Below are 15,426 nucleotides of genomic sequence, written 5' to 3'. Positions count from 1 at the left end.
CAGAACCGCGGCGTCGTCGAGCTATCTATGACGAAGTTGCATTATCGTTTTTCGCTTTATGATAATTGCTCTCTGCGTGATCCAGTGATTCAACGTTTTACACCCAAGGCTTGAATCTGAGCGCTTGGGACGTGCACAACGACAGCCAGCCTCATATATCTGTGCATGTAGTGAATTTGTGAAATGGATGGGGGGCGATTGACTCATTGCGTAAAGGAGTTGTATTGGTTTCTCATTATAATAAAATCTTCAATAGTTCTTTTATATGGACCTTTACCTACAGCCTTTGAACATAATTTTTGCCGTACGATAAAACATGTTCTATTTGGCTCTAAAATACAATCAATATTTATTCAGCTTAATGTAGTTTTACTTTTTTTCACTTCCGCCCACAGGTACTCTAAAATGTAAATAGTGCCATTCCCTTCCGAAGTCAGCCGTCATAAATCGTGGAAACACCCGCTCATCAGAGTTCGCTGACGGCAAGCTACAGCACCATTTATGTGGCATCCCGCCTTGCATACTGAATTGAATCCAGCTAGCAGCAGCAACGTAAAAACTAATCATCGCTCTGGATGATTTGACTTTCGGCGAACACTCCGTCGTTTGTTGAGTGAGAGGGAGTTGCCTAACGGTGGTGTTGGCGGTGGAAGATGGCCGAGTCTATCATCTCGGACTGGATCTCGGAGTACAGCTCGCTGCAAGAATCCGAGCTGCGATCCTTCGCTGCCCAGCATGAGACCGACTACGAAATCTCTAAGGCCCTGTACACCGTCCTGAACGAACGTGCCAAGTATAAAGATGTAAGCCACTTTTTTATCGTTATTGGTATCCGGTTTAATTAAATTAATCGATCCCTCCCATCATGCTATTTTCCTTTTGCATCGTTGCAGCTTCATCTACCCGGTTTAGAATCAGCCTGTGCAGCTTCTACCGCTCGAACGAAATCGAGCTTGAGGCGGCTTTACGCTGCAGTTCGTGCCGATGATGATATATCTGTATCTCGAGCTCGGTGGCGTTAGGGCGATAAGAAGCGATGCTGGTCGATCGAAACGTTGCTCATCTGCATCTACAACATCGAAGTCAGCTCGGGACGATGGCTCCGCGAAGGTGAGCCTTTCGGGATGCCGTGGTGCTGGCCCAGGCATCGATCTACCATGAGGTGAGTGAATTAGGGAAAATCTATATTGCTTTGAAGTGAGGAAGTTAGATAATCAAGGAATTAAAATGAGGAATGATCTCAAAGTGTTGAATGAAAATCATAGCGAAATATCAAAAATTGATAAATTTATTTACTTATTTATTCTTGAACAAATGCAGCCTAATCGATACATCTTACGCGTTTTATCCTAGGCGTTTACAAATTCTATCACTATTGATGAGCTTTCATGGAGAATAATTTTCATATAAATTTATGAAATTCAAAACTGACTCATTTCTTGAGCATTTATTCTTAACTGATTTGCTGCTGAGTATAATTTAAAACTGGCCATTTTCTGTTTTTAAAAATGCTTTGGTCGGTTGTCTGTTTTGTAGGGTGATAATGTTGGAGTTCAGTCGTTGTCTTTTGTCAAGGAGTTTGGGTTCGTAGTTGGTATCAAGGTAGCCAGGGTACATCCGCAGGTTCGTAGAGTATCGCAAAATTTTGCGAAAGGGGAGTAAACCTCCGGAAAAGTTGCTTGATATCCGCTAGTGCCCAGTTCGCAGTCTGGAAAGGACGACCTGATCTCTCCGAACATTTTTTGCGACCTTCCCAAGTTTCCGTCTAGCCGTCTAATTATAGAATACTTTTGTTTATTTGCATACTATTAACATAATACTTTTGTTTATCTCTTCTTGCAGGAAAAAACTCTACACCCAAGTGATTTAAGACGCTGGGAGGAGAACAGTAACAAAGGAAATCAGCTGGGGCCTGCTTCGCTCGTCGATCGGAATCGATCAATGCCCAAAAACCGATTGAAGGTGATGATTGGCCCCTGCTGTTCACCTACAACCAACAACAGCGCTTTGAACCAGGATTCACAAACCCGCTCCTTTATCACCTGTGCCGAAATAAACCTCGCTGCTGGTCAATCAGGGTTTTTCCAAGATCGGTGGCCACATGCACCGACCATCGGCTATGGAACCGATCCGGACGTCACCGCAGTCGGCGTCCAGCTCCCCAATCAATCCTCGCTTTCCAGTAGCAAACCCGTTCCGCGAATAGCGATCAACTCGCAGTTTCTGGTGGAACTTGCACACGCCAACTATTTTGCCATGTTCAACGAATTTGCTTCGGCTGCCATTGAGGCGGTTAACGATCTGCATAACCGGGCCTGTTATGAGATGCTACCGGAAGTGATATTAGTTACGAATGCAATACGGAATTCGCTGCATGCGAATCCTTCTGGTAAGTTTTTGAGAACCTCTGAAACGATAAGGATGTTATTAAATCAGTCATTTATCTTATTCTAGGTCAACCAAGTGATGGTCCGATGGGAATTAGTGTGGCACTCACCCCAGCGACCGCTCACTCACGGTGACGGTATCGAAGTCGATGATCACCAACGCTTCCATTCCGGGCACCAAGAAGCTTCCAGGTATGTGCATCTTTGTAGTCCAGGCTTTCACTGTTTGCCAATTTATCTATATCCGCATCCGGCTTTGTGCATTCATCCTGTCACCCCAACCACAATCGGCGAGATTCGAGGGTCTGATGGAAACATTATTCCCCGGGTGCAGTGCTCTCGGGAGTGCTCCGATTCACCGTGATTCCCCACCCAAAGCAAACCGCACTGCGTACGCAATCGAAGTCTCGTCCGCCGCGTGTCATGATGTGGATTCGAGTGTGCGTGTTCGTGAACCACCAATCTGTTGTAAACTCACACTTCCTACATTTGCACAATTATAGTTTTTCACACTGCGCTTGCTACACAGGTTACACCACCAATCACGCCAAGTATCACTATATTTCTACTGACCAGCATAATGTCATAATCGAATCATTTTGTATATTTTTTATTTTTATTTAGGTATTTCTGAGATTTTTTAAAACAGAGTTTAGTTCTTCATTTTTTCGGTTAGAAATACTGGAACAAATAATGTAACTATTTCATTATAGAACCAAATACAATTGAGTGCTACATATTCTTAATGGATGTATGTAGTAGATTCAAAGAGATATGATGATATGTTTTAATTTATTTGCTTGTTAGTCATATTCTTTTTTCTTGTACTCATGTTTAGTTTTCATCATTCACAATTGTTCAACTATTTTCTATCACTAAATTAATGATTTCGTGTGTGTTACTTCTACGTGAAGTTAAACGATTTACAATGATATGGAAATGCTAATATCATCTTCCAAACTTGGACGTACATGTTCAAGATAGAATTAGAGGCGAAAGTATAGAATTGATAGTTCCGTTAGGGATACGGCAGGCGCATGAAGAATGTTTTATAGAAGTCAGATTTGAAAGCGAACGGAGGGCAATATTTGTGATGGCACATTATCACACGATCTTCCTCTGCCAAGCTCCTGTATGAAGGGGGAGGGAAGTTAACATCAGTGTGAAGCTGATATATCTCCACTCGGGCCAAAGTGACGGAACTATCAATTCTATACTTTTGCCTCTAATTCTATCATGAAACATGTACGTCCAAGTTTAGAAGATGATATTAGCATTTCCATATCATTATATTTTCTATCAACTATTTTCCAAGTAAATCGGGGAAATATGGATTACTTATGTTGAAATCTTAATATCTATAAGACAAAACTGCTGGCACTCACATGTCATTTATGTTTGGGGGTTTGTCTATTTTGATCTAGGGGAACTGTTCCGATCTCCATCTCACTGTACATATATCCATCACATCGCTAAACAAAAGAAAATAACATTGCACTAAATTCGTCGTTTCTTTTTTGTCAACAGTGCGTGCTTACTGCTGGAAAAAATCACAAAAATAATAAACAAACCAAATTCCTTTCCATTGCTTTGTTTTTGATGAGATGGAAATAGGAGCTATGAGATGAAGTGGCGAACCGTTCCCCTACTTAACATAAAACATTTCAGCAACCTGAACTATACCTCAACGAACGAAGCTAACATTAAAATAAGATGAGAGAATTAATTGATGAATTTTCTGTCAATACTAATCATACTGTGACCATGTGGTATAAATGTGATCCGTTTTTGTAGGTTCCTGTAGAGCTAGTTAAAACATTGTTAGATTCAGGGTATGACACTTTCCACGCCATTATTTGGTCTTAAGAAACCTTCATCATCTTTTGGTTGAGTTTTATTGACAATCTTGGAAGAGTTTTGGAGGTAAACTTTTGAAGGAATATCTGATGGAATTTATTAAAGAACCTATGGAAACAGGCTTTTTAGTACTATTCTTGTAGGATATATTTGCCAGAACCCAGACCAAATTAATGTCGACATCAAAATATGTTTTTAATTTGCACTATTTATGATACAAGACTTTGCTGGGGTTTCAACCCCAGTAGGAGCTTTTGAGGCAACTTGGAATTATAATTAATGAGATGAGTGTATTACTTGTGCGTGAAGTTTAACGCTTTTTACTTTGACTTGGAATTTCTGAAATTAATGCATTTATGAAGAAGTTTGGACGAAATATATGGGAAGCACCCTTTTCATAAAAAAAATAGAACTGAAAACAATATTGTAAAAAAGACTCAAAACTCCGTTCAACTTCCAAAAATGTTTCTCAGAGAATCTCAGGAAGTATACAATCACAAAATCTATAAGACTAAGAAATTAAATCCAAACCCAATTCAAATCCAGTACAATTTAATCCAAATACAATTCAAACTAAATTCCAAACCGAATCCAATCTGAAATCAAACCTAGAGCTAGAGCCAATCAAAATCAATCAAATCTATGCTTTACTTCACTGAAGAGACTTTCAACAAATCCAATCCCAATCCCATCTAAATCCAGTCCAAATTCGATTCCAATCCAATCCAGATTCGATTCCAATCCAATCCATATTCGATTCCAATCTAATCTAGATTCGAATCCAATTAAACCAAATTCAATTCCGATCCTATCCAAATTCGATTTCAATCCAATTCACAGTCGTCTCCCTTCCAATCCAAATTCGATTCCGATCCATTCCAAATCCATTTTCAATCCAATCCGAGTTCGTTTTCAATCCAAATTCGATTCCAATCCAACACAAATCTGATTACAACCAACAAACTCTATCCCAACTAGAATCTGATTTCAATCCAAATCTTGAATCCAAACCAATCCCGAACTGATCCAAATCCAATCCAAACCAACCAAACTGATCCAAACCAACCAAACCAACCAAACCAACCAAACCAACCAAACCAACCAAACCCAACCAAACCCACTAAACCAACAAACCATCCAACCAACCAAACCAATCCAAACAATCCAAACCAACCAAAACCAACCAAACCAACCAAACCAACCAATCCAAACCAACCAAACCAACCAAACCAATCCAAACCAACCTAAACCAATCCAAACCAATCAACCAATCCAACCAACCAAACCAATCCAAACCAATCCAAACCAACCAACCAATCCAACCAACCAAACCAATCCAAACCAACCAAACCAATCCAAACCAATCCAAATCAATCCAACCAATCCAACCAATCCAACCAATCCAAATCCAATCCAAATCCAATCCAACCAATCCAAACCAATCCAACCAATCCAAACCAATCCAAACCAATCCAAACCAATCCAAACCAATCCAAACCAATCCAAACCAATCCAAACCCAACCAAACCAATCCAAACCAATCCAAACCAATCCAACCAATCCAAACCAATCCAAACCAACCAAACCAATCCAAACCAACCAAACCAATCCCAAACCAATCCAAACCAATCCAACCAAACCAACCAAACCAACCAAACCAACCAAACCAACCAAACCAATCCAAACCAACCAAACCAACCAAACCAACCAAACCAATCCAAACCAATCCAAACCAATCCAAACCAATCCAAACCAACCAACCAACCAAACCAACCAAACCAATCCAACCAATCCAAACCAACCAACCAACCAAACCAATCCAAACCAATCCAAACCAATCCAAACCAATCCAAACCAACCAAACCAATCCAAACCAATCCAAACCAATCCAAACCAACCAAACCAACCAAACCAATCCAAACCAATCCAAACCAACCAAACCAAACCAAACCAACCAACCAATCCAAACCAATCCAAATCCAAATCCAACCAAACCAATCCAACCAAACCAATCCAAACCAATCCAAACCAATCCAAACCAACCAAACCAATCCAAACCAACCAAACCAACCAAACCAATCCAAACCAATCCAAACCAATCCAAACCAATCCAAACCAATCCAAACCAAATCCAAACCAATCCAATCCAAACCAACCAAACCAATCCAAACCAACCAAACCAATCCAAACCCAATCCCCAAACCAATCCAAACCAATCCAAACCAATCCAAACCAACCAAACCAATCCCAAACCAATCCAAACCAAACCAAACCAACCAAACCAACCAAACCAACCAAACCAACCAAACCAATCCAAACCAACCAAACCAACCAAACCAACCAAACCAATCCAAACCAATCCAAACCAATCCAAACCAACCAAACCAACCAAACCAATCCAAACCAACCAAACCAACCAAACCAACCAACCAACCAACCAACCAAACCAACCAAACCAATCCAACCAACCAAACCAACCAAACCAATCCAAACCAACCAACCAACCAACCAACCAATCCAAACCAATCCAAACCAATCCAAACCAATCCAAACCCAACCAAAAATCCAACCAAATCCCAAACCAACCAAACCAACCAAACCAATCCAAACCAATCCAAACCAATCCAAACCAATCCAACCAATCCAAACCAATCCAAACCAATCCAAACCAACCAAACCAACCAAACCAACCAAACCAATCCAAACCAATCCCAACCAACCAAATCCAAACCAACCAAACCAACCAAACCAATCCAAACCAACCAAACCAACCAAACCAATCCAAACCAATCCCAAACCAACCAAACCAACCAAACCAACCAAACCAACCAAACCAATCCAAACCAACCAAACCAACCAAACCAACCAAACCAACCAAACCAATCCAAACCAATCCAAACCAATCCAAACCAATCCAACCAACCAAACCAACCAAACCAACCAAACCAATCCAAACCAACCAAACCAACCAAACCAATCCAAACAATCCAAACCAACCAAACCAACCAAACCAACCAAACCAACCAACCAACCAACCAACCAACCAACCAACCAATCCAAACCAATCCAACCAACCAAACCAACCAAACCAATCCAAACCAAACCAAACCAATCCAAACCAATCCAAACCAACCAAACCAACCAAACCAACCAAACCAATCCAAACCAACCAAACCAAACCAATCCAAACCAACCAAACCAATCCAAACCAATCCAAACCAACCAAACCAACCAAACCAACCCAAACCAATCCAAACCAATCCAAACCAATCCAAACCAACCAACCAACCAACCAATCCAAACCAATCCAAACCAACCAAACCAATCCAAACCAATCCAAACCAACCAAACCAACCAAACCAACCAAACCAACCAACCAACCAAACCAATCCAACCAACCAAACCAACCAAACCAATCCAAACCAACCAAACCAATCCAAACCAACCAAACCAATCCAAACCAACCAAACCAACCAAACAACCAAACCAACCAACCAACCAAACCAACCAACCAACCAAACCAACCAAACCAATCCAAACCAATCCAAACCAACCAACCAAACCAACCAAACCAACCAAACCAATCCAAACCAATCCAAACCAATCCAAACCAATCCAAACCAACCAAACCAATCCAAACCAATCCAAACCAACCAAACCAATCCAAACCAATCCAAACCAATCCAAACCAAATCCCAAACCAATCCAAACCAATCCCAAACCAATCCAAATCCAAACCAATCCAAACCAACCAAACCAACCAAACCAATCCAAACCAATCCAAACCAACCAAACCAATCCAAACCAATCCAAACCAACCAAACCAATCCAAACCAATCCAAACCAACCCAAACCAATCCAAACCAACCAAACCAACCAAACCAACCAAACCAACCAAACCAACCAAACCAACCAAACCAACCAAACCAACCAAACCAATCCAAACCAACCAAACCAACCAAACCAAACCAAACAACCAAACCAACCAAACCAATCCAAACCAACCAAACCAACCAAACCAACCAAACCAACCAATCCAAACCAACCAAACCAACCAAACCAACCCAACCAACCAAACCAACCAAACTCCAAACCAATCCAAACCAATCCAAACCAATCCAAACCAATCCAAACCAATCCAAACCAATCCAAACCAATCCAAACCAATCCAAACCAACCAAACCAATCCAAACCAATCCAAATCCAACCAAACCAATCCAAACCAACCAAACCAATCCAAACCAACCAAACCAACCAAACCAACCAAACCAATCCAAACCAATCCCAAACCAACCAAACCAATCCAAACCAACCAAACCAATCCAAACCAATCCAAACCAACCAAACCAACCAAACCAATCCAAACCAACCAAACCAATCCAAACCAATCCAACCAATCCAAACCAAACCAACCAAACCAACCAAACCAATCCAAACCAACCAAACCAACCAAACCAACCAACCAACCAACCAAACCAACCAAACCAACCAACCAATCCAAACCAATCCAACCAACCAAACCAACCAATCCAACCAATCCAACCAACCAACCATCCAAACAAACCAATCCAAACAATCCAAACCAACAAACCAATCCAAATCCAATCCAATCCAAACCAAATCCAAACCAACCAAACCAATCCAAACCAACCAAACCAACCAAACCAATCCAAACCAATCCAAACCAATCCAAACCAATCCAAATCCAAACCAATCCAAACCAACCAAACCAATCCAAACCAACCAAACCAACCAAACCAACCAAACCAATCCAAACCAATCCAAACCAAACCAAACCAATCCAAACCAATCCAAACCAATCCAAACCAATCCAAACCAACCAAACCAACCAAACCAACCAAACCATCCAAACCAATCCAAACCAATCCCAACCAATCCAAACCAACCAAACCAACCAAACCAACCAAACCAATCCAAACCAACCAAACCAACCAAACCAATCCAAACCAATCCAAACCAACCAAACCAACCAAACCAACCAAACCAATCCAAACCAACCAAACCAACCAAACCAATCCAAACCAACCAAACCAACCAACCAACCAAATCAAACCAAACCAACCAAATCCAACCAACCAACCAAACCAATCCAAACCAACCAACCAACCAAACCAATCCAAACCAACCAACCAACCAACCAACCAATCCAAACCAACCAAACCAACCAAACCAATCCAAATCCAACCAACCAACCAATCCAACCAAACCAACCAATCCAAACCAATCCAAACCAATCCAAACCAACCAAACCAACCAAACCAACCAAACCAATCCAAACCAATCCAACCAACCAACCAAACCAACCAAACCAATCCAAACCAACCAAACCAATCCAACCAACCAATCCAAACCAACCAAACCAATCCAAACCAATCCAAACCAACCAAACCAACCAAACCAATCCAAACCAACCAAACCAACCAAACCAATCCAAACCAATCCAAACCAACCAACCAACCACAACCAATCCAAACCAACCAACCAACCAACCAACCAACCAATCCAAACCAATCCAAACCAACCAACCAAACCAATCCAACCAACCAACCAATCCAAACCAACCAACCAACCAACCAATCCAAACCAACCAAACCAATCCAACCAACCAACCAACAAACCAATCCAAAACCAACCAAACCAACCAACCAACCAACCAATCCAAACCAATCCAAACCAATCCAAACCAACCAAACCAACCAAACCAACCAACCAATCCAAACCAATCCAAACCAATCCAACCAATCCAAACCAATCCAACCAACCAATCCAAACCAATCCAAACCAATCCAAACCAACCAAACCAATCCAAACCAATCCAAACCAATCCAAACCAACCAAACCAACCAAACCAACCAAACCAACCAAACCAACAACCAATCCAAACCAATCCAAACCAACCAAACCAACCAAACCAACCAACCAAACCAACCAACCAACCAAACCAACCAACCAACCAAACCAATCCAAACCAACCAACCAACCAACCAACCAAACCAACCAAACCAACCAACCAATCCAAACCAATCCAACCAATCCAAACCAACCAACCAACCAACCAACCAACCAACAACCAACCAACCAACCAACCAACCAACCAACCAAAACCAACCAAACCAATCCAAACCAATCCAAACCAATCCAAACCAACCAACCAACCAACCAACCAACCAACCAAACCAATCCAAACCAATCCAAACCAATCCAACCAACCAACCAATCCAAACCAACCAATCCAAACCAATCCAAACCAACCAAATAACCAACCAAACCAACCAAACCAATCCAAACCAATCCAAACCAAACCAACCAAACCAATCCAAACCAATCCAAACCAATCCAAACCAATCCAAACCAATCCAAACCAATCCAACCACCAACCAACCAAACCAATCCAAACCAATCCAAACCAACCAACCAATCCAAACCAATCCAAACCAATCCAACCAACCAACCAAACCAATCCAACCAAACCAACCAAACCAACCAAACCAACCAAACCAATCCAAACCAATCCAAACCAATCCAAACCAATCCAAACCAACCAAACCAAACCAACCAACCAACCAACCAACCAAACCAACCAAACCAACCAACCAACCAACCAATCCAAACCAACAAACAACCAAACCAACCAAACCAATCCAAACCAATCCAACCAATCCAAACCAAACCAAACCAATCCAAACCAATCCAAACCAATCCAAACCAATCCAAACCAATCCAAACCAATCCAAACCAATCCAAACCAATCCAAACCAATCCAAACCAATCCAAACCAATCCAAACCAATCCAAACCAAACCCAAACCAAAACCAAACCCAATCCAAACCAACCAAACCAACCAAACCAACCAAACCAACCAAACCAATCCAAACCAATCCCAACCAACCAAACCAACCAAACCAACCAAACCAATCCAAACCAAACCAAACCAATCCAAACCAACAAACCAACCAAACCAACCAAACCAACCAACCAATCCAACCAATCCAAACCAACCAAACCAATCCAAACCAATCCAAACCAATCCAAACCAACCAACCAACCAAACCAATCCAAACCAATCCAACCAACCAAACCAACCAAACCAACAAACCAATCCAAACAACCAAACCAACCAAACCAACCAAACCAACCAAACCAATCCAACCAACCAAACCAATCCAAACAATCCAACCAACCAACCAATCCAAACCAAACCAATCCAAACCAATCCAAACCAATCCAAACCAATCCAACCAATCCAAACCAATCCAAACCAACCAAACCAATCCAAACCAATCCAACCAATCCAAACCAATCAACCAATCCAACCAATCCAAACCAATCCAAACCAACCAAACCAACCAAACCAATCCAAACCAATCCAAACCAACCAAACCAATCCAAACCAAACCAATCCAAACCAACCCAACCAACCAACCAACCAAACCAATCCAAACCAACCAAACCAACCAACCAAACCAATCCAAACCAATCCAAACCAACCAAACCAATCCAAACCAATCCAAACCAATCCAAACCAACCAAACCAACCAAACCAACCAAACCAATCCAACCAACCAAACCAACCAAACCAACCAAACCAATCCAAACCAACCAAACCAATCCAAACCAACCAAACCAATCCAAACCAATCCAAACCAATCCAAACCAATCCAAACCAATCCAAACCAATCCAACCAAACCAACCAAACCAACCAAACCAACCAAACCAATCCAAACCAATCCAAACCAACCAAACCAACCAAACCAATCCAAACCAATCCAAACCAACCAAACCAATCCAAACCAACCAAACCAAACCAACCAACCAACCCAAACCAATCCAAACCAACCAAACCAATCCAAACCAACCAAACCAATCCAAACCAATCCAACCAATCCAACCAACCAAACCAATCCAAACCAACCAAACCAACCAAACCAATCCAACCAACCAAACCAATCCAAACCAATCCAAACCAATCCAAACCACAATCCAACCAACCAAACCAACCAAACCAACCAACCAACCAAACCAACCAAACCAACCAAACCAATCCAAACCAATCCAAACCAATCCAACCAATCCAAACCAATCCAACCAATCCAAACAACCAAACCAACCAACCAATCCAAACCAATCCAAACCAATCCAAACCAAACCAATCCAAACCAATCCAAACCAATCCAAACCAACCAAACCAACCAAACCAATCCCAAACCAATCCAAACCAATCCAAACCAATCCAAACCAATCCAAACCAATCCAAACCAACCAAACCCCAAACCAACCAAACCAATCCAAACCAACCAAACCAATCCAAACCAATCCAAACCAATCCAACCAATCCAAACCAACCAAACCAATCCAAACCAACCAAACCAATCCAACCAATCCAACCAACCAAACCAACCAAACCAACCAAACCAACCAAACCAACCAAACCAATCCAAACCAATCCAAACCAACCAATCCAAACCAACCAAACCAATCCAAACCAACCCAACCAATCCAAACCAACCAAACCAATCCAACCAATCCAAACCAATCCAAACCAATCCAAACCAACCAAACCAACAACCAACAAACCAATCCAAACCAATCCAAACCAATCCAAACCAATCCAAACCAACCAAACCAACCAAATCCAACCAAACCAATCCAACCAATCCAAATCCAATCCAAACCAATCCAAACCAATCCAAACCAATCCAAACCAATCCAAACAAACCAAACCAATCCAAACCAATCCAAACCAATCCAAACCAACCAAACCAATCCAAACCAAATCCAACCAAACCAATCCAAACCAAACCAAACCAATCCAAACCAACCAAACCAATCCAAACCAATCCCAAACCAATCCCAACCAACCAAACCAATCCAAATCCAAACCAACCCAACCAATCCAAACCAACCAAACCAACCAAACCAACCAAACCAACCAAACCAACCAACCAAACCAAACCAACCAAACCAACCAAACCAACCAAACCAATCCAAACCAACCAAACCAACCAACCAACCAAACCAATCCAACCAATCCAAACCAACCAAACCAATCCAAACCAACCAAACCAATCCAACCAATCCAACCAATCCAAACCAACCAACCAACCAACCAACCAAACCAATCCAACCAACCAAACCAACCAAACCAACCAAACCAACCAAACCAACCAAACCAATCCAAACCAACCAAACCAATCCAAACCAATCAACCAAACCAATCCAAACCAACCCAAACCAATCCAAACCAATCCAAACCAACCAAACCAATCCAAACCAACCAAACCAACCAAACCAACCAAACCAATCCAAACCAATCCAAACCCAAACCAACCAAACCAATCCAAACCAATCCAAATCCAACCCAAATCCAACCAACCAATCCAACCAACCAACCAACCAAACCAACCAAACCAACCAAACCAACCAAACCAACCAAACCAATCCAAACCAATCCAAACCAACCAAACCAACCAACCAATCCAAACCAATCCAAACCAATCCAAACCAACCAAACCAATCCAAACCAACCAAACCAACCAAACCAATCCAAACCAATCCAAACCAACCAAACCAATCCAAACCAATCCAACCAATCCAAACCAATCCAACCAATCCAAACCAACCAAACCAATCCAACCAATCCAAACCAATCCAAACCAATCCAAACCAACCAAACCAACCAACCAACCAACCAACCAACCAATCCAAACCAACCAACCAACCAAACCAACAAACAACCAACCAACAAACAATCCAAACCAATCCAAACCAACCAAACCAACCAAACCAAACCAAATCCAACCAAACCAAACCAATCCCAAACCAACCCAATCCAAACCAACCAAACCAAACCAAACCAATCCAAACCAATCCAAACCAACCCAAACCAACCAAACCAATCCAAACCAACCAAACCAATCCAAACCAATCCAAACCAACCAAACCAACCAACCAATCCAAACCAATCCAAACCAACCAATCCAACCAACCAACCAACCAACCAAACCAACCCAAACCAACCAATCCAACCAACCCAACCAACCAAACCAATCCAAACCAACCAAACCAATCCAACCAATCCAAACCAATCCAACCAACCAAACCAACCAAACCAATCCAAACCAACCAAACCAACCAAACCAATCCAAACCAATCCAAACCAATCCAACCAACCAAACCAACCAAACCAACCAAACCAACCAAACCAATCCAAACCAACCAAACCAATCCAAACCAACCAACCAACCAAACCAACCAAATCCAACCAACCAACCAACCAACCAAATCCAACCAAACCAATCCAACCAACCAACCAATCCAAACCAACCAAATCCAAACCAATCCAAACCAACCAAACCAACCAATCCAAACCAATCCAAACCAATCCAAACCAAACCAATCCAAACCAATCCAAACCAAACCAATCCAAACCAATCCAAACCAACCAAACCAATCCCAAACCAATCCAAACCAACCAAACCAACCAAACCAATCCAAACCAATCCAAACCAACCAAACCAATCCAAACCAATCCAAACCAATCCAAACCAACCAAACCAAACCAAACCAACCAAACCAACCAAACCAACCAAACCAACCCAAACCAACCAAACCAATCCAAACCAATCCAAACCAATCCAAACCAACCAAACCAACCAAACCAACCAAACCAACCAACCAATCCAAACCAATCCAACCAACCAAACCAATCCAAACCAACCAAACCAATCCAAACCAATCCAAACCAATCCAAACCAACCAAAACAACCAAACCAACCAACCAACCAACCAACCAAACCAATCCAAACCAACCAAACCAACCAAACCAACCAAACCAATCCAAACCAATCCAAACCAATCCAAATCCAATCCAACCAATCCAACCAATCCAAATCCAATCCAACCAATCCAAACCAACCAAATCCAATCCAACCAATCCAACCAATCCAAATCCAATCCAACCAATCAAACCAACCCAAACCAATCAAATCCAATCCCAATCCAATCCAAATCCAATCCAAACCAAATCCAATCCAATCCCAAATCTAATCCAATCCAATCCAAACCAATCCAACAATCCAAATCCAATCCAAATCCAATCCAAATCCAATTCAAATCAATTCAAATCCAAATTCAAATCAATCCAAATCCAAATCCAAATAA

The 15,426-nt window shown here is 41.7% G+C and overlaps 2 protein-coding genes across 2 annotated transcripts in view; both read left to right on the top strand.

Moving 5' to 3' along the window:
* Positions 1-15,426, top strand: part of LOC134218459 (hyccin-like) — an 83,753-nt gene that overhangs the window by 27,201 nt on the left and 41,126 nt on the right. The gene's annotated exons all lie outside the window — the stretch shown is intronic.
* Positions 988-2,522, top strand: LOC134208924 (uncharacterized). The gene is made up of 4 exons (XM_062684886.1): positions 988-1,110; positions 1,537-1,623; positions 1,843-2,389; positions 2,455-2,522. Exons 1-4 carry the CDS (start codon positions 988-990, stop codon positions 2,520-2,522), a joined length of 825 nt encoding a protein of 274 aa, XP_062540870.1.

Source organism: Armigeres subalbatus, chromosome 2 (genome assembly GCF_024139115.2).
Source record: "Armigeres subalbatus isolate Guangzhou_Male chromosome 2, GZ_Asu_2, whole genome shotgun sequence".
In the NCBI taxonomy this organism is placed as follows: Eukaryota; Metazoa; Arthropoda; class Insecta; order Diptera; family Culicidae; genus Armigeres; species Armigeres subalbatus.
This window is presented reverse-complemented; position numbering and strand designations above follow the sequence as displayed.

Coding starts and splice junctions, on each gene's coding strand:
- LOC134208924 (XM_062684886.1), top strand. CDS start 988: ATGATATATCTGTATCTCGAGCTCGGTGGCGTTAGGGCGATAAGAAGC. Junction 1,111..1,536: donor GGGACGATGGCTCCGCGAAG/GTGAGCCTTTCG, acceptor TCTGTTTTGTAG/GGTGATAATGTTGGAGTTCA. Junction 2,390..2,454: donor GCTGCATGCGAATCCTTCTG/GTAAGTTTTTGA, acceptor ATCTTATTCTAG/GTCAACCAAGTGATGGTCCG.